Consider the following 19,344-nt stretch of genomic DNA (forward strand, 5'->3'; position numbering starts at 1 on the left):
AAGGGTTTTTTGGATGTTAGTTTTCAAGATTCTCTAAAAGTTCATGTAGTCCGAACATCCCTTCTGTTTCCTCTGTGTGCAAAGGAAAACCCTGGCGCTTTGTCACAGGCAATGACGTGTCACTCAAGGGTGTGTCCAGGTGGCATGCCCTTGCATTAGCTAGGCAGCAGCACGCTCCACTGATCAGCACGTAGATAACTGCAGTCACGTGCCAAAAGCTTAATGTAGTTTAAAAAAATAATAAAAAGCAACATTCAGCCAACTACATGTGAATTGCTGACTCTTTCATTCTTAATAAAAACCCCAGCAACCTTCTACAGGCTGAGTGGAATACAGACAAGCGCTCTGTGTGCTACCATTTAAGAGTGACTGTGGGGAGGATGAGGACTACCAAAGGTGACTGCTTCGAAGACACTTCTGTGAGGAAGTTAGATGGGTTTTGGAGTGATTTTGATACAAGTTTAAGCTTGTCTATGGAGAAAAGTCACTTGAATTAAAGAATGATGTGAATTAGAGAACAGTTGTTCCCAATTAATGCGAATGTTCTTTCTCCACAAAGAGCCTACAAGGAGAGGAGTTACTCAGGAACATCGTTGCAGAGCAAGCATCATAAAACCGCTTGCCTGCAAAGTAGATGTAAAATTCTGAAATTCACTCCCTAGCTTCAATACAAATGAGAATTTCTATGTTTGAACTCTACCATAACATCAGGGGAAATTTTAACACCAGATTTTAAAAGACACCTGAAAGACAGACACACCTGAAAGACAGATGACTTCTTATCACCATACGGAGAGAGGGCTCCCACTGGTGATTTATTCCTTCCTAGAGGAAGGCCAAGATGGGAATTTAAGAAGTAGGGATGCATCAGAGGAACTACAAGAATAGATGAGAGCTGAGGTAAACAGGAATTGCTTCTCCTAGTAGGATAACATTTGTTAAATACATCTTGAGAAGAAAGCCACTAGTTTCTTGTTATGAATAAGAAAATTTGAATAAATTTAACAAATAGTCTGATCCTACACATCAGTTTTGTGTGACAGTCCAAACCAGTAGTAAATTTCCAAATAGGTTCTAATCTGAGAAACAATAACAGTTTTTCTTGGTTTTGAAAAGGTTGGTGAAGGTTTATTCAGGGTAACAGTGCCCACAAACTACACATACACTTAGCTTTATCTTAATTCGCAGTTCTCATAACACTGAGATGCGAGGCTATGAGGGCCATGTGTTTAAAAATTAACACCTTTAAACAGAAACATTTCTCCTGCCAACGAAAAGCCCTGAAGACCACAACTGGGTCTTGAGAAGAGTTGGGTAAGGCTAAGGAGCAGGGAGGGAAAAAACAGGTGCTTGCAAACAAATGCCATAGAGATGACAAGGGATACCGTAATCCCTGGATGCTTGGAAGCTCACATCACACTTGGCTCCTGTTAAGTACGTCGGACTTAACACAACCAGCAATACTGTCGAAGAAGGAAGAGACAGTCCACGGGGAAACTCAAGAAGGCACGAAAGTGGTGTTTCAATGTTTTCCTCCCCTACCTCATTCTATCAGTGATGCTCATCAACTAAGGAAGGAAGGAGTCATCGCTCCATACCTGAGCACTGAAACACTTCCTCATGCCTGGGATGCAAAGGAATTCCCTCTTATGCCCCTAGAAGAACATTATGTAAAGAGAGTTTGGTACAAAATGCCTGAAAGACCCATTAGCTTTGGAGTAACTTCACTTTCCTGAGGGAAGAGGCAGGAGCTAAGAGAAGGGAGAAGCTGGAGGAAAACCCAACTCATCTTAACATGCATTTCTCCATTTCATAAGGTGTTTGTTGCAGGCTTTTCAGAGGAGGAAATGCTAATCTGAGTGCTATAAGAAAGACTGGTTAACAATACAGACCTGCTGGTTGAATCTGAGAGCTGGGCCATCTGTATCATCCTAATAATGAAGCTCCTGAAAGAAAGGACAAATCGCCCCTTCCCCTCTCTTGTTCACTGCTACACACCTGGTGCAGGCTGCAAATCAAAAAAAATCCTTCGCAATTCAGTGAGTGCTCATACCTAGGAGCAGAAGATGTGATTACTTTTGCTTTGTATGTCTCAGTTATACTTCACATGCAAGCAGCATCCCTTTGGGTAGTGAGCTACAAATAGTTTTTTCTGGCCACTCAAGCAGAAATTTCCAAGGGACAGCACAGAGCACATCACCATCCCTTCCTGAGCAGGAAGGGGAGCACCAGACATGCCTGTAAGGCTCCCTCAGAGTTATAATGTGTATTTCAGACTGAACAGTCAACAAAAAGGAAACACGGAGGCTGAAGTGAGAAAGAAGCTGAGGAGCCTGTAAGTATATCTGGGAGCAGAAGCAGGCCAGCTCCACGGAGAGTAGATCAGGACTGGCAGTGCAGTGGTCACAGGGCAGCATTTCCCAAATTACACTGATCCACATCCTGCCCTCAAGTGATTTTATCAGTTGTGCTCTTCCTCCTCCCAGCTGCAACTCAGCTGTTCCTGAGCTACGATCAAAGTAGTTCAGATCCCTATTCCTTCTGCACGGAGCTTTTCCCACAGAGCTTTGTTTGCCTCCCTCACTGGGAAATGCTGCTAAAGGAAATACTTTGGGAATATGGGACTAAAGTAAGATACAGGCCCTAGGCAGACAGAAGGGTTTCCACAAACAGAACACGAGACAGCAAGGAGTAGATACACCGTGGTGGGGAAAGCATGCAACAGAAAGGGGAGAAGGCACGGACATAACACTACATTTGGACGGTGCAGTATTAATATCCTGAAGTTAAGAACTAAAGCAGTTCTAGGTGAAAACCCTCCTGCAGTAACGTGTTTAACTCTTTGCACAATAGGAAGAGGAGATCTAGTGGCTGATGAGGACAACAGACTTGACCCATGATAGAAAGAGAAAATGGCTTGCAGGCTAATCTAAATCAAGGGTAGATTATTTAAGTGGACTTCAATTGATCACAAAATACTTAAAAACAGAAGTTAGAAGAATTCTAAACACATCATGCAGTCAAGGAAGCAAACAATTTTTAAGAAGCAGTAAGAGGTTGTTTGGAACGGACTGCACAGTGACTGTACAGCTAAATAGGAGAATTTCTGAGAACAGTGTGATATAAGTCCCTGGCTATCTAATATACATGATTTTTAAGAGGAGTTGAAATGCTACTAGAATGCTCTATTTTTATAACTTAATAATCCTACATGTTGGCTTTCACAACCTGTGGTGAACAAGGAGCAGCTCTTCTCTTGCCCCTTTGATGCATCCTTTGGCTTCTGTTTTTCTGGGTTTTTTTCCCCTCAGTTTTTGCTTGGTTTTGCCATCCCCTAGGGTGCTGACAATTAACCACATTCAGAGAGAAGATGTAGGGCAAACTGTACTGGTGCTCATAATGTTGCATTTTATCAGTGGCCTGGCTGGTATGTCCTGGCCACGCATTTAAGGTTAAATTCAGTATTAGAGGTCAGAAGGAAATCCCTTTCTCCTGTCTCCAACTACCCTGCAATATTTTTTGAGAGGAGGTAATAGTTTAAATCACTCTTGCTTTCTTCCAAAGGAATACTACAGTTGCAGTTTCGGTCTCTAATGGTAAGACTTAATTTGGTCCCTGCTTGGGAAGACTTTGTTGACCATGCGTGGCTGTGGGAAAAGAATGGGTGCTCTGGAGACCCTGCTGAACTGCAAAAATGTGTGTGAGGGTGGGACACGACAGCACCTTTTAGTCCTACTTCCCATATGACCTAAGAAAATTATCATCTTTAAATGTATTTTACGGTAGTATTAAATTAATCATCGACCAGTTTTGTAGTAATTGGTGAGTAAAGATATAAATGATATAATCAAATAGCATGAGGAATACACAGCATTCCCAACATCCCCCAAAACATACTGACATCTATTTCACCATTCCAGCTTAGGTCCCAAACTCAGTTCATTCAATATTCTGTTTCTGCAATTAGCAAAACACCTTGATCCATCAAAGGAAAGCGGCTTTCTGCCATTAAGCCGTAAGACAACTGCATAACACGCAGTGAAAAGATGCTGAGACTGAAACTTCAAAGAACGAAGTCTCAGTGTGCGTGTCCATTTTACTCACTTCAACAGAAGCGTTCCCCAGAGTGTGGAACACAAAACTAACTCCATCTCCTTAAAAAAAATTACCAGTCTTTCTAGCACTACTTACTTCCCCAAATCAAGAAATTAGAACAGCCATCACCTGAATGCTTCCCGATTCCTTGATTAACATCACGGAATCTCAATTTTTCTATGACACAACTGGACACGATCTGGCAGTTCATTTACTTTACTGCTACATTAGATCTTCCTGAATTTGTTAGCCTGATGCAAGTTTCACAAGCAGACAGACCACTACTTTTGCCACAACTTCTAATGTCAATCTATTTCTTTTGAAGATGAAATAACTTTTTATATTATCAGTTTTAAAAATATCAATAATTTAATCTTCCAGAAGTATCACATGCAACAGTACATATTATATTTTTGCAATCTTTTCAAGTTACAAATTATTTTTTCTCTCCACTTTGTACATCAAATTGACACAACTGCCTAACAGTTTGAAAAATCAAAACTGCACACAAAAAAGTTCTTTCAACTTGCACTGAAAAAAAAAAAAAGGAAAAAAAAACCTGTACAGAATGATGTTGCAAAATGATCGACTGTATTGAATTCAACCATCATAGCTCAGGTACTATGTAATTACGCGTATTACACTTCCTTTTCTTGTGATCTGCTATATACCTACTCCAAAGTAGGTTACCAGATAATCAGTGAATACAGGTATGTGATAAGCGTACAGTTGTAACTGAAAAAGGTTACAAAGGTGATACCTAGAAGAGCGTAGACATTCTAGAGCATTATATTGAGCAGCATGTCTCTACATGCACTTCCAGATGCACATCCTCCATGTTCTCTTCCCTAATCCTCTCATTCATACATCTATATGCATAAAAACCACAAAGACACCGATTTACATAAAATTATCTCACTCCATTTTATTTAAGATTTTCTTCTCCAGTTAGTAAAAGAAAGATGTGTCTCTCTTTATACATATGTACAAGTTCAGTTATAAAAATAGACAGCACATTCAAAGAGAAAAAAAGGCTTGGCATTTGTCTGATTCCCTCTAAATATGATATATACATGTGAATAGAAGGGGAAGGGGGAAGTCTTCATGAGTTAATTAAACACCACCTCCCCCTCAATTATCCCCTGCAAATCTGTTTAAAAATCAATCTAACTAAGCTCAGTTCTGCTATTTTCAGGTGTGCAAATTAGAGGCAGAGCCAACAGGAAGCACTCGCTCCACATTGTAGGACGCCAGGCAAAGGATTTGGGGTTGGAAAAAAATTATAATAATAAAAAAAGTCATCTTCCACTGTCACAGCCCAGGCCTGCAACTCAACTTGCTTCTCTCTCAAGGGATGAAAGTGCCCCGGCAGAATAGCCTTTTAATTCAATGTGTCAGACAGAAGAACTGCCCCACACCTAAATCTCAGTGCAACGCAGACAACGCTTACAGCAAAGCAAGGGGCTACAGGGGGGAAGTTGTGCATTGAGAACAGGGAAAGAGCAACCAGAGAATGAGAACACAGATGGGCACTGGCAGCGCTGCCTTCTAACAGCCTCATGGGACACAGCTACTGGCACCCATGCACTGCAGTGACCTCAACCAAGCTAGTATGTGTGATGATCACAGAGATGAAGGGAAAACACACTGGAAAAACAGTAAACAGGTGGCTGGGATACGAGACAATTTTTTTCCCAGGATTTGCTGGAAGGGGGAATGGCACAGTTCTATCTCCCTCAGGACTATTTTTTGTTGCTCCCCTCGCAGCACTGCAAGCTGCAGAACCACGCTCTGCTATGGCACAGTGAGAGGAGGAGCAGCAGCAAACTCCTCCTCAGCACTTCAGCTTTCCCTCCTCTTGAGGTGTGTACAAATAGAGCCTTACTTTCTTTCTAAGCTTTTAAGAGTTCTGCACACCTCAAAAGTGAGTGAAATCATTCTGAACACAGCGAGCATTCATGCTGATGAGAACTCTGAAATGCAAACCAAATCACCGGCTTGTGGTTTCTTCCACTGCGTGAAGCAGAGGCAGTGCTGCTGCCCTCACTAGGCCTGCCAGCGCTCTCTATTCTGCGGCTCTGAACCTGTTTCTGACAGACAGTGCTGAAAAGAGTCCATTCCCTGGAAACCACCCGAGAGATACCTTCCTTTGCATTTCAGACCTTTAGAGAACCCAGAGGCCCACACTAGAAGAATACAAGATTTTTTTTTGATCACACAACATCTTCAGCTTAGCCCCCCATTACCCCTGCATGTACACTGACCAGCTGCCAGTACGGAAATGTCTTCTGACTCTACACGATACTCCTGGGGTTCAGATACTGATTTCATAGGATAAAACTAACGCTGGGTTCCACCTCAAACTACAAGACAGAAAGTATATCGGTGTGACTTCAAGTACACACAGCTGCAGGATATTGCATGGAGTAGCTGGATGCTTTCTTGGGAATCTTTGTCAGACATGTCAATAAAACGCAAGCTGGCACTCTCCCAGTTACCCCAGACTCCCTTCCCTCCTTCTTGCAGTGTCTGCAAAGACATTTTTTTGGAATACACATAATCAAAGTGCTCACATAAACCACCCACTCCCATTGTGCTTTGATTTTCTTTTCACACACGTTCTGGACAGCAACAAGGCATTCGTTTGCATGCCTTCGACTGGCAGGGTGGTCTACTCTGAAAGCCAAAACAGTTCAGACAGGCTTTGGGGGTTCAAAATTACTATCGACCACCTGAGGTGTGGGCACCTTTGCTTTGCTTCCGAATTGGAGCTTCTGATATGAGACTGCTGGTCAGGTTTAAGCTTTTGGGGGTCCCACAAACACTGTTTCCTTTGCTCAAAGGGGAGCTCAAGGGAGAAGAGGTGCTTGAAGGTCCAAAATCTGCAAGTCCAGAAGGCCGAATAATTGCTGTTTGTAGAGAGCTACTTGCAGACATGCCTACCAATGGAAAAGAGAATCAAATTCCATGTGAGCATGTTATTCCACTTGTGGCTCTTCAACAATAAACAATATACTAACAATCAGTCCTAAGACCACCCTGTATTCATGGTTGATGAGAGTTTAATGAAGATGGATGTCCTTAAGATACAAAACATCTTGCAGTTATACCCTGGGCCACCTTCAGCTGGTGTAAAGCTGAAGATCCATCACCATCAGTTTAGCAGATTTTGGAACCTGATGCTGTAACTTCAACGTGACAGCAATGCAGGAAAGGCACAGCCGTACTCATGGGATAAACAACACTATCCGATTTGTCTGGACACCAAAATAAAAAAAAAAGAGGCAAAATATTTGGTATGAGATAATTCAAAGGGCAGACAAAACTTCTGCAGGACTAGCCTCTCAAGGTCATCTGCGGTGAAACTGGCTACCCTCTCACACCATTACCATGTCACATTGTGTATTGCCTGGATTTCAGAACATAATGGACAAGGAATACAAACAATACAACATTTTTTATCTATTTTTTGACAGGCTGTAAACAACAATCACCCAAACTCATGTGGTTGGTTCTGCTCTGGGTAGTCTGCTGCCTCCCCTTCCCCACATACCTTTAGAGACATTGTACCCGTACGCTGCATATGCCGCTGCAGAGGCTGCCGCTGCCCCTGCTTTGGCACCTGCCATTGCAGCTGCACTTCCCGCTATTGACTTCCGGCTTCTGCCTTTCCCAGTGCCACCTTTTGATCCACTGCCCGAACCTTTAGGACGACCCCGGCTTCGACCTGACTGGCCTCTCCCAGTGAGAGGTGTATCTTGCATTGAAACACCTTAACAAAAAAAGAAGGTTAAACCAATAACTGCTATAGTATTTCAGGTAACTCACAAATGAATACAGCATCGTAACTACCAACCATTTACATTAATACTGTTCCTATTAACTGATACTTTTCATTTCCATTAATATGGACACTGTTAGCAAGCAGTGATCCCACGAAAAGAAACCGTATACAAAATTTCACTCTACATTAACCACATCTTATTAACTCCAACTACTTGTCATTATTATTACGAATCCAATCTACAAATAGATTCTAGGTTTCACTTCAGGATGAAGCATTTTCTTACTTGAAGAGAAATCTAAGAATTTGCTTCCATTTGCTATCTCTAAAGAAACTCATCAAGAACTATGGCTCTACTTATTTCAGTGTAGAAAACTATGGTAGTTAAAAACATTTGCCATTATTTAAAATGACAGCTGCTCCAATCACCCATTGGAAATAGACAACTGATTATTAGCCCACATCACATTCAAGGAAAAGCTTAGGGATTAATAGTTCTGTGGTTGTCTGTAATTTGGTAATATGCACATAATGGAAGGCGAGCCCTCTGTAACACAGGAACAAAGGACAAAACTTTTAAGAGTAACTAACACAGAAAAGAGGAAAGTGTGGTGAATGATGGACTATAAAGAGATTTCCTACCAAATCAGAAGTAATTTCTCAATGAAAAGGCATTTTTTCCTCCAAATCTTGCCAACCATGCATATACTCTGGTTAAAATCCAGAAAATATATCACCTAGCCTTACAAAGTCAATGTTTAGTAAATGTTAGTAGTAAGTCAAGGCAAAAGTACTGACCATTCATGGTATCTGAAACTGAGCCAGTAACGGAAGCAGGAGAGTTTGTTGCCCTTGACTGAGGTGCTGAAGAAGCTGGGTCATCCACAATCACAAGCATGTCACTACTGCTCTCATCAGGAGCGATGGAGCCCATATGTAGTTCACTGCTAATAGATATCTAAACATGGACAGAGAACAAAGCCATTAGCTTCTCAGGTTAGGAAAGGGAAGGGTACAAACACAGTAAGATCTTCAAAAGACATACAATCACAAGTAATTCACTGGTACTTGTTCTGTTCTCTCCTGTTTTTTCTCTGAGACTAACAGCATGATCCATGATCTGTCTAATCATACCACACCCTGTATTTACATGCTGAGCAGCAGTAAAGACCTCCAGGAGCTACTTAATTTCAATTCATGAAAATAGATGTTAAGTTAAGAAGCAGGACACTAATGGTCTCAGCAGAGATTTAAGAAAACTGCTGTTCAATTGTGCATCTTCAACTGCAAGAGAGAAAACAGTAAGATTCTTAACCTACTACTGCTAATAAAAATCTTGGTCAATAAGGGAACAACACAACATAGGAATCTTAATCAACACAGTATAGAACAAAATATATTTGCTGCTAAAACCAGTTCGCAATTCTTGACAAAAAGATGAAGGAAAAGAAGATGTGTGCCACGGAGAATTTACAATTTCAATTCCAGAGAAAAAACCACATTAATTCGGATGGAATCAGATGGAAGGAAGAAAGCAGAGGAGGAGATGTAGATGAGACTAGTGAGGAGTACTTACAAAGAAACTGAATGTCAAGGAGCTATCTGAGGGATGCTGTTTGGTTCAGGAGCAGAAAGAGACTGTTCTTGCTATGGAAGGTATCGGTATGGAAGAAGGCACACCGTTATACATGTGAGCATGACGAAGGCAGGAAAAAGGGAGAAGAAAGTACGAAGAAAGTAAGCGGGACTGCAGGCAGGAATGGAAAAATTTCAGGAGCTGAAAGGGAGGTTAGGGCATGAACTTGCTAGAAGAAAAGAGAGGCAGAGAGCGAATAAAGAGGGGAATAATGGAATGTCAAATAACATGAGGAGCTGTAAGGCAGCTTATTAGCAGCTGTTAGGTTTTCAATAGATTATTTTCATTTCCATGGTTCACCTTTAAGACACCTCACTTCCCCACGCACTCAAAGTTCTACACTAGCGAAGATAACAGAAAGCAAGAATCCTACAGGATATAAGGCCACAATTTGTATAGTATATAGTTTAAAGCAGCAGTGAGTCTTACCTCGCTGAAAGGGCTTGGCATGGCAGAGTCTACACTAATGAAGGAGTCATCCCCATCAGCAGACAGGTTGGAGTTATCAGCTGAGGGAACAAATGGGATCACAAGGTTCATGCCCTCTTTCTTTCTCTTCCCATCCAATTCATCTTCCTTCTTCTTCTGAAATAAATCAAACAATACCAGGAATGAAAAAGACAATAAAACAGAAGAAAGGGAATAAGCAACCCAGAATCTCAACATTTAATGCAGTATTATAACTCAAGGAATGCCATGTCCCCGGTTTGGGTTTTTTTTTCTTCCTAAAATAGCTGGAAAGATGGAGAATTACTCTTACAGAATTACTTTGATTTCCATTACCTTTTGGAGTGAGCTAGAAATTCTTTATCATGACACAAATTCCAATTAATTAATGGAAAGCCTCCCTGTCTCAAAAAATCAGAATTTTCATAAACTAGTTCTAATGATCTTTTTTAAACAAACTGATCTTCCCTTGTTCCACAGAAGCCACATAGCTATATGGGTTTTATCTGTGTCTGGTGCTTCATTTACATTCCCGTTTCATCTTTGCAGAACAAAATCTTGATTAAGTCACCATTTTATATGCCATAGAATGATCAGTTAATCATTTTGGTTTTTTCAAGCATGAGTCCTCAAATTGTTGTCTGTAGGCTACTGGTGATCTACAGTGTTGTTTGGGTATGCAGTACTTCCTTATTTTTTGAGTTGCTAATGATATTAAAATACAGATAACTATGCATTACGTATTTTGTAATATCCCTCTTCTGTGTAAGGAAGTGCCACAGATTGATGTTCAATGGTGAAGGGAAGAAGGCTTTACTCATTAGATTGCCTCTGCATAAAATGTTTCCACACCACATAATAGTGAGCCTGAAGCTCTTCCGGCTCTGTCACTGACACAGGCAACCTCTTTGCATCAAAGTACCTTTTCAGCATATTTTTCCCTTTTACGTTTACGTTCTTTCACACGATTTGTTTCTTCTTGCTGTCGCTTCTCTTCTTGACGCTGACGCACTGTCGGAAAAGAAATACAAAGTTGTCACCACTGGAAAGGTATTTCATATCCTTTTGTGAATCTTACAAGAAATTCTAGTTCTAACAGAACTGTGAAGAAAAGTCAGCTGCATTAAAACAAAACCACACTGAAAACACTACTGTATTAAAACTATTTCTATCCAAATTACTAAAAGTCTTACAGTGAAATTCTTCTTTCAAGCAACATAAAAGCATATACCTCTAATACAGCTTCAAAAGTACAATGAAATACAGCATTTTTACTCATACTTTTCTTGTCATGACCTACATAATTCCTGTCAAAGCTTTGTCATTCAGGAACAATGTAATGATCCTGAATGAGTGCCAATAAAAACTTTATCTCATCATCATGTCTCTCTTGCACAACTACATCTTTCAGCTCAGCAGTGATATGAAACCAGCTTGTACTAACAAGAGTTGGCAATACAAAAAGAGCCAGGAAACAGAAGTTGTTATCAGCAATGCATGTGTTTGTAGAGATAAAAACACAGATTTTATAAGCTAATGAAGTGGAAGATGGGGAAAATGCTGCAATACGAATTTCACATACATTTCTTTTCTAGTTCCTCATCATCCAGCAGAAGGCTGACCACCTCTTTTGGCTTCAAGGTGTCCGGTTTGAAATTGCCACCTGAAATCACCATTCGTTGGATCTAGAGGGAAAAAAACAATAGAGAGAAAAGGAAAAATTACTCAAAGCAGCCAGGAACCATTCTCACTACCCTTCACTGAAAGCCAGCCAAAAAAAAGATGCCAGCACGTCTGTGTAAGTCAGAATTGACTCAACTTCTCTATCATACCAAAGTTAGTAGCAAAATTTCAGGGAAGATTTAGTAAGAGTATAATTAAGGGTGTAAAATATGAGAAGCAACCAAGCTAGAAAGCAGAAAATTGCTATCCCTTGTGCAAAGTTGCACTTCTTCTAAAGCACCATGTAATAAACAAAAAATAATAGTAGTATTAATATACTGCTGAATAAAAAGAAAAAATACAGCAGTACACCTGTCAGGTATAAATTACCAGTCCAATTTTTCAAGTAACCTGCACAGAGGATCATGCAGTTAAAGAGTACAACATTTTTAGTCTCCTTGACTGAAAACTAAATCGCCGTATTGAATCAGTATCTCAGTTTAAGCAATACGCTCAACCTCTATTACTACAACTGCATTAAAAAAAACCCAAACAAAAAGAGTTGTAACTTAGCAAAAGAGAACAGGCTTTAGCATAAGCCATTTTGATTATTTGGATCACCTGCAAAAAGATTACACTTTATTTTTAGGTTGGTATCAGGCGACTCTAGTGCAGTATCCTAGAGAAAACGGGTAAGTTTCAACAAGAGAAACGTGAATGCATTCAGCTGGAGATGCTTCAGTTGCTGCAGCACCATGATCAGCATCTAATTAAGACAAAAGCTAAAAGAAACCCTGAGGACACAAAACATCTGAATTTTGTATATAGTATACCAACTGCTACCAAAGAAAGTGAATCTGCTTAATTTTTTCTTGCCAAAAAAGTGTCATGAGGTTTACAGTTTCCAATACACTTACTGCTTGATGCTGCAGGACACTGAGCTCTTATGGCAATCCTCATACCTCAAATAATTTTCACTTGATTACCTTTCAAATTTCTTAAAGAAAAAAATTCAGCTGTTGTACAACAGTATAACATGAGAGGAATCAGTAGCCCTGATACAGCAAAGACAGAAGCTCTGTCTTAAAGAAGCCTGAGCAGTTTCATTACATCATAAGAAATAGTTTTCATGAAGTCATAGTATAAATAATTAGCTCTTCCTAGTTCATATAATGAGCTGTAACGCTGCTGTGTTAGGGACACAGTTGTTTATTTGAACAAAGACATTCCCTTTTGGCTTCTCTTCTGTCTCCCTGCAGATACCTTTTCCTGTATCTTTCCTCATTGAGATAAGTGTTTTCTGATACCGTTTCTGTAACTTAGTCTTCCAGACGATTTCTTTATTCCTACCTCACTCTTTTCCTTAGCCCTTTGTAAGATGCGCTCCTCAATAGTGCCTTTACATATCAACCGGTACACAGTGACTTGCTTTGTTTGACCCAGCCTGTGTGCCCGGTCCATGGCTTGCTGGTCTACTGTTGGGTTCCAATCACTGTCATAGAAAATTACCTGCAAAAGAACATCAGAACAGAAAGGATTAAATAAAACCATACATTTAGAGCACCTGGTGATTAAACAAACAAAAATCCAATATACTGATAAAAGTTCTGCTATACACCCTACAGAATTACCACCCAACTACAGACTCTATTAACCTAGCTTTGCCCAGTCCTATGAAGTCTTTTCCATTGCATTTCAGATGAATTCAAACTGACACTGTGAATGTTTCAACTTCCACAGAATGTCTTCAGTATCTTCTTCAACAAATCTGCTTCAGAAGCACAGAATTCCTAAGTTTGTCACATTAAATCGCTGTCATGTAATTAATTATAGGCTAACTGCATCATGAACCCATTTTAGTGTTACTTACCTTAAGAAGAAAAAGCCCATCGAGTTAGAATTTCACACAAAAAGTAATACTCCAAATTTTTTTCTTTCAAACCTGGATAAAGTCTAGTCTAGTCTAACACTTCCAGTGCTTTTACTACAAAAAACGGAAACACCACATTACATTCATATTGCCCTATCATTCGAAGGGTACTTTAGGCATGGTAAGCATACAAAACAAAAACACTGAAAAAAGTTTTAGACAGCAAAGTAAAATATTCAGGAAGTTACAGAAACACAGAACTAAAAATGCTCATGCAAGGAGCCTGCAGGAGCATGCCTGTGCTTCCAACTATTTCCTCTGTTGAAGCAACTTCAATCAAGAGAACTTTTCAACCCTGAAAACGCTACAGATACTTGCTTTCTTCAGATTTCTTTTAAGTGACAGCAAGATATGATGGAGTATTTTTTAAAAAATTATGTAATATTTTTCATTCAGAGATCTTTGGTTTTGTGTGGCTATGGATTACAGCCTGTCTTGGGGTCAAATCTGCTTGCACACAAGGTATTGGGTTAGAAGCACAAGAATAGCTGTTATTGGAGAGATAAATGGTTCATGTAGGTCAGTATTCCTTCCCTAGTGATTAGTGCCAGCTGCTCCAGAGTGCAAATCCTTGCAATTCACCTAAATCAGTATGCCTTTACACCTTGGGTGAGTAGCAGGGAAGCAATTTATCCTTCCCAACTAGCTGATATTCAACTACAAATGACTTTGTACTTTTAGAGGCATTGCTTCATTCTTCTGTGCACAGAAAAAAAAGGGTAACCGATACCTGTTCTACTGATTCCTTTGCAGCTGAACCTTATGAGCAGTCATACACGAAACAGCATTCACTGTATTAAAGTGTCATTTGCATCTGTAGACACCTTCAGTCATCCCACTCCTTTCTAGACTGTGGTACTAAAGTATGTGGGGAGAAGGAAGATATTTCCAACTGCAATCAAAAACTGTACCAAGTGTCCAATATTCTACCACTTCATCATTAAGATAATACTATATCGTAAATATGAGCAAAGTCAACAAGGTTCTGCAATTTCATGATGTGAATGGCAGTACTAAAAAGTATTGATCAGCATGGCTGAAAGAATGCCAGCTTTCACACCGAAAGACCGGTTTTCCTACATAAATCATGAGGCTGGGAGGCAGGAGATGAGCAGCTTGGGAAAAATGGTGGTTGGAGGCATACAGAATAGGAAAAGCAAAGAAATATTTATACTGAAAACTAAATATCAGTAAGCCGATTTTTTATTCTGTATTACTTTACCGAACTTCACCTACCGTATCTGCAGCTGTAAGATTAATGCCCAAGCCTCCAGCTCTTGTGCTTAACAGGAACACAAAAATATCATTCCTGCAGAGGAAAGAGATCAAAACACCCTTATTTTGTGCATGATGAACAGGAAATAACCACAGAACTGAATTTTTTGACCTGTATAAAGTGATCAGGGCTATTTCTATTACTCGAACGCTTCAGAACATTTTGTGCTATTCATGGTCAAGAAAAAAAAAAACATGAATGAGAGAAGTTAATCTACAGATCAGGACTGTCGGAACACACAAACATTCCGTTTGCAATAGCAGCTTACTAATCTCTATCAAAACAAACCTGCGCTTGTTTATCTTGCCCACACTGGAAATTAAGATTTCATATGGACAAAGAAGAATTTATTGTTTCACAGAACTGATCAATGTTAAAAAAATCTTGCCTTAACAATGCTCAATTGATAAAGAAAAATAAATGTTGAAACTGTGTAGATGCAAGTTTTGTTCTAAATTTGGTGCTTTGAACAGAACAAACAGCTCTGGGGTGTGGGGGAATAATCTTAATATAAAAGCAAGATGGCAAATATAGAGGTACATTAGAAAAGGACAAGGGTCCACTGGCACAAACAGAAGTCCTTCAGTCGAAAAACTTCTCAACTCTAGTCCTAATTATGTTGCTGATTCAAACTCTAAGTTTTAATCTCCTTTGTCCACTTTTCTTTATCTGTAAAATGAGGACAAATTGATTCATCTCAAGATAGTCATATAACAATTCAGTTGTGATTGACCGTAAAATGTTTCAAGGATGACTATGTAGACAGTACTAATGATCAGATACTGCACAAAAGCAAGTGTCATTCATTTCACTCTAACTTAAGCTCTTTGAAACACACTGTCTCTAAGTGAACTCCATTATTACTGCACACATGCTGTCCTTCCCACCTTGGAGCATTTTCAGTTTGCACTAACTGTATTACATTTACATTCCTTGGGATTCCTCAGACAGCACGAAAGTCGATGACAAGTCAGTTGCCTTTGGTGAACGTGGCCCTCCAGACAGAAGGCCCTAGTAGAATATGGATCGTCATTCCACACCACACTTCAGGAAAGCCATCTCTCAACACTTCCTTGGGAGGTCCACAAACCCCAATACAGTCATACTAGCCCCAAGGGTTAAACTTGCTGGCACCACGTTTAGGGATGCTGGCTGCTAAGAGAGAGATGAAGCATCCCAATACCTGACTTGGAATAATCTCTAAGCCCAATAATCCTTTACATAACTGAGGAAGGTGGGGCACACTGAACAAGTACCTGTAACAGTGCATGAAGCCCTAGCTACAATCTGATGGGTCAGACAAAATGGACAACGGTTGTCAAGATTCAAAGGCAGTTCTAACACTGCACACACACAGCAAAGGAGACAGGTTGATACATAGGATGACCAAGTACTGATGAAAACTCAAGTGGTAACAGCGAAATCAGGATTTCTGCTAAAGTTGTGAACCTCACTAGTGCCACTGGGGGGTCAGCAGTATTTAAAAGTGTTTAACACCATATGGATCTGTCAACAGGTTGACACAAACAAAGCAGACAGTACCAGTAAGGACTCCAAAGAGGCTGACATACTGTACTTTGACAGTGACAGAGCAAGGCCCTCTGCATAAGGGAAGACACTCTGCAATGCCACATTCTTTTGGTACCACCCTGCCTGTGCACTAGCACATGCAAAATTAGTAAAGCACCAGAAACACTTGCTGAATGAGCAGCATGGGACGTTTCCTTCTTGACTAACCATGTGTAGGCAGCCTGTTCTTGAAAGTCCACTCATCTAATCTAAACGGTCTTTCTTGCCCTTCATGGAGGAAGTGTGGGTGTATTGCATGCTATTATGCATATGCTAGTACAACTCAACAAATGTAAAAAACTATGGGTTTTGGAATCCATATCCTTGAAGGTCAAGTAGAACTATTTTCTCAGGACTCAAACTTCAAGACATTCACAAGTATCTGGCAAGGCTATATCATAAAAATCAGACTCTCAAAGAACCCATTCTGGTCCAAGGTAAGATTTCCCCCTGCCCACCCTAAAGAAATCATAATTATTTCTGTTATCTATTTATAAAAACTATGAATTAACACACAGAAAAAAAGTGCCAAAACTCTAAAATTAGAAAGGTTTCTGGCAGTCTAAAATCTAAGAGTACAAAAATCCATCCTGAGCTATGGGCAGCTGGGAGGAACTGAAGCCGAGCTGTCAATCTCTAGACTTCTTCTTGCAGGGACAAAGCCAAAGGAGTCAGCAGGTGCCTGTTCGCAGCGTAGGTAATCCTTGGCCAGGAAATCTTTTCGCTCTTGTAACAATAGTGGAACGTGCACATTGACAGTCACCTCAACATCCAGGTGTGAAATGCTTCTGGAAATGCAGTATGGGAAGGAAAGAAAGTGGACAGTACCACATACTACAGGAACGAATTATCATTCCATAGCTATATATTTTCAGCACCCTGCAAGGATATCCTGCAGGGTAGTTTAGTCTCCGTCAGGCTTTTTTTTCCTGGAAATATTTCTCATAAGTAAATCATGTATAAGAGGAACTCAACTAACATTCTAATAGGAATTCTTGTTTAGACTGGCTGACCTATATCTCAAAGGGATTTCCTTCTGAAATGATTGTTTTTCTTCAGTTGTTCTACTCATCAATAAAATCAAATTCTGTTCATTAACAAAACCAAATTTCCTCACTTCTTTTGGTTAAAGGACCTTATAGGAAGAAGAGTCAGGATTCCAGGAGGACATCATAACCTGCAAGGAACCTGTTTCTGACACCTGGAAACAGGGGAAAAAAAAGTACTGCATGGTCCTCTCACTCACTTCAGGTATTTGGCACACATTCTTTTCAAGCTGTATTGCTCTGAGGAGTTCACTGGAAGACTCATCATTGCAACACAGTCCTTCAGGTCTTCAAGCCTCATGAACCAGTGGCCTGAAAGGCTGTATATGGCTTCCCCTCCTATCTTCAGCTATGATACCTTGGGACCACTAATGCAAGGACTGTTCTCTAGTCTAGAATGCTGCTTTCACCCTTCAATAAACAATCTACGAACTTAACTCCTCTGAAAAAGAAAGTGACCTTCTTACAAGCTCACATCAACATCCAGGAAGGGTAACCTTACTGTGAACTACCATACCAAAGTGACATCCTGTTAAGCCATATCTCATGGTTAAAAGGAAACTTAATAACCATAAATTCCATCATTATAAATAATGCACTCTAGTGGAAACAAAGTTATACTAAAATATATTTACTTATAATAAGAGGATTACATACTCTTCTTTCCTGATGTGCTCGTAAAAATTACAAGAATACATTTTGTTTTACTAAATTAAAAGGGTTAGCATATCTTACAATCTAATAAAATTCTCGTTTTATCACTTGTATATTAGTTTAAGGGTTCTTAATAACACATGATTAAATGGTTTGTTTTGCAGAAAACTAGGTCACTTTCAAAGCTCTAGCACATGCAAGATTTTCAATCTCATTTTCACAGTGTCGACTGTCAGAGCATATAATACCCAATGAACATTTGCTGCCTTTCTACTGAGCTTCTTTATAAGCAATAGCATATTTGGAATGACAAGAAGCACAACAGGTGGATACACTAAAATTGCTTCCAATACTGTTTCACAGATGACAAATTCCTAAATACGACTGGGTTCAATATCAACACCAGTGACTCCTGGTCAGCAAAGCACCTAGAAACTGTTTCAGATAAATGAGGCCCATTTGATATCAGGAAAGATAATTTAAGTGCAAATTTCTTTTATTTCCATTACATCTTACACCAGCTGTCTATGAACACACTATTTAGCACAGAAACACCTTGTAAAATACATTACCTGTTCTGAAAATCTGCTACCATGTCCCTTCGTTCAGAAATCTTTGAAGAACCATCCAATCTCATGTAGGTATGTTTCCTATAAACCATGTATTCCTGCAAAGAACACACACCAGAAAAATACAGTTGCTCTTGAAACTGTTCAATCTTGATTCTTCCGGAAAAAAAACAACAAAAGCAGAAATGCTACTTACAAAAAAAAAAAAAATCCCTAAATGTCATAAAAAATATGCTATAAGCAATCTTATGTAAGCAACACTTTATAATAATAGAAATTCAGAAATTAAAGCTACTCAATCATACGTCAGTTTTTGCATTTCATGTAAGAGAGAAAGATGATGTCAGTTCAGAGTTGGGGATGCATTTGCTGCACTGCAGACAATATTATGGTACATGCCTTTTTCTGTAAATAAACAGGTAAATAAAATCACTAAAATAGGAAGTTTTTTTTCACAAAGTCTAGATTTTTACTAAATCTTGAGCTTTCACTGTGTAAGCGAACCTTTCCTAACAAACCAACTGTATCTGCTCCCTGTCGATTTTAAACCATTTGACTAGTGGTTTTAAAAACCCAGTACTGTACACTAGCGTCTGTTCACGCTTTATCTTGCTAGCAAAGAGCCTGTGAATCTCACTGCGTACAAGAACACTTTGAACATTACATTGGGGTGTCA

General features: G+C 39.7%; 1 protein-coding gene across 2 annotated transcripts in view; it reads right to left on the minus strand.

The window, feature by feature from the left end:
- Positions 1-5,000: 5,000 nt before the first annotated feature.
- Positions 5,001-19,344, minus strand: part of INO80 (INO80 complex ATPase subunit) — a 73,531-nt gene continuing 59,187 nt past the window's right edge. The window contains exons 28-36 of one of the 2 annotated variants that reach the window (XM_068399349.1): positions 18,672-18,766; positions 14,791-14,863; positions 12,975-13,133; positions 11,545-11,647; positions 10,885-10,973; positions 9,945-10,097; positions 8,678-8,837; positions 7,649-7,867; positions 5,001-7,034 (exon numbers count right to left, since the gene is read on the minus strand). In XM_068399349.1, the coding sequence (XP_068255450.1) occupies positions 6,817-7,034; positions 7,649-7,867; positions 8,678-8,837; positions 9,945-10,097; positions 10,885-10,973; positions 11,545-11,647; positions 12,975-13,133; positions 14,791-14,863; positions 18,672-18,766 (1,269 nt within the window). In that variant the 3' untranslated portion in view covers positions 5,001-6,816. Of the gene's footprint in view, positions 7,035-7,648; positions 7,868-8,677; positions 8,838-9,944; positions 10,101-10,884; positions 10,974-11,544; positions 11,648-12,974; positions 13,134-14,790; positions 14,864-18,671; positions 18,767-19,344 lie in introns of both variants that reach the window. The other variant, XM_068399347.1, reaches the window with a different exon arrangement.

Source organism: Nyctibius grandis, chromosome 4, assembly GCF_013368605.1.
Source record: "Nyctibius grandis isolate bNycGra1 chromosome 4, bNycGra1.pri, whole genome shotgun sequence".
In the NCBI taxonomy this organism is placed as follows: domain Eukaryota; kingdom Metazoa; phylum Chordata; class Aves; order Nyctibiiformes; family Nyctibiidae; genus Nyctibius; species Nyctibius grandis.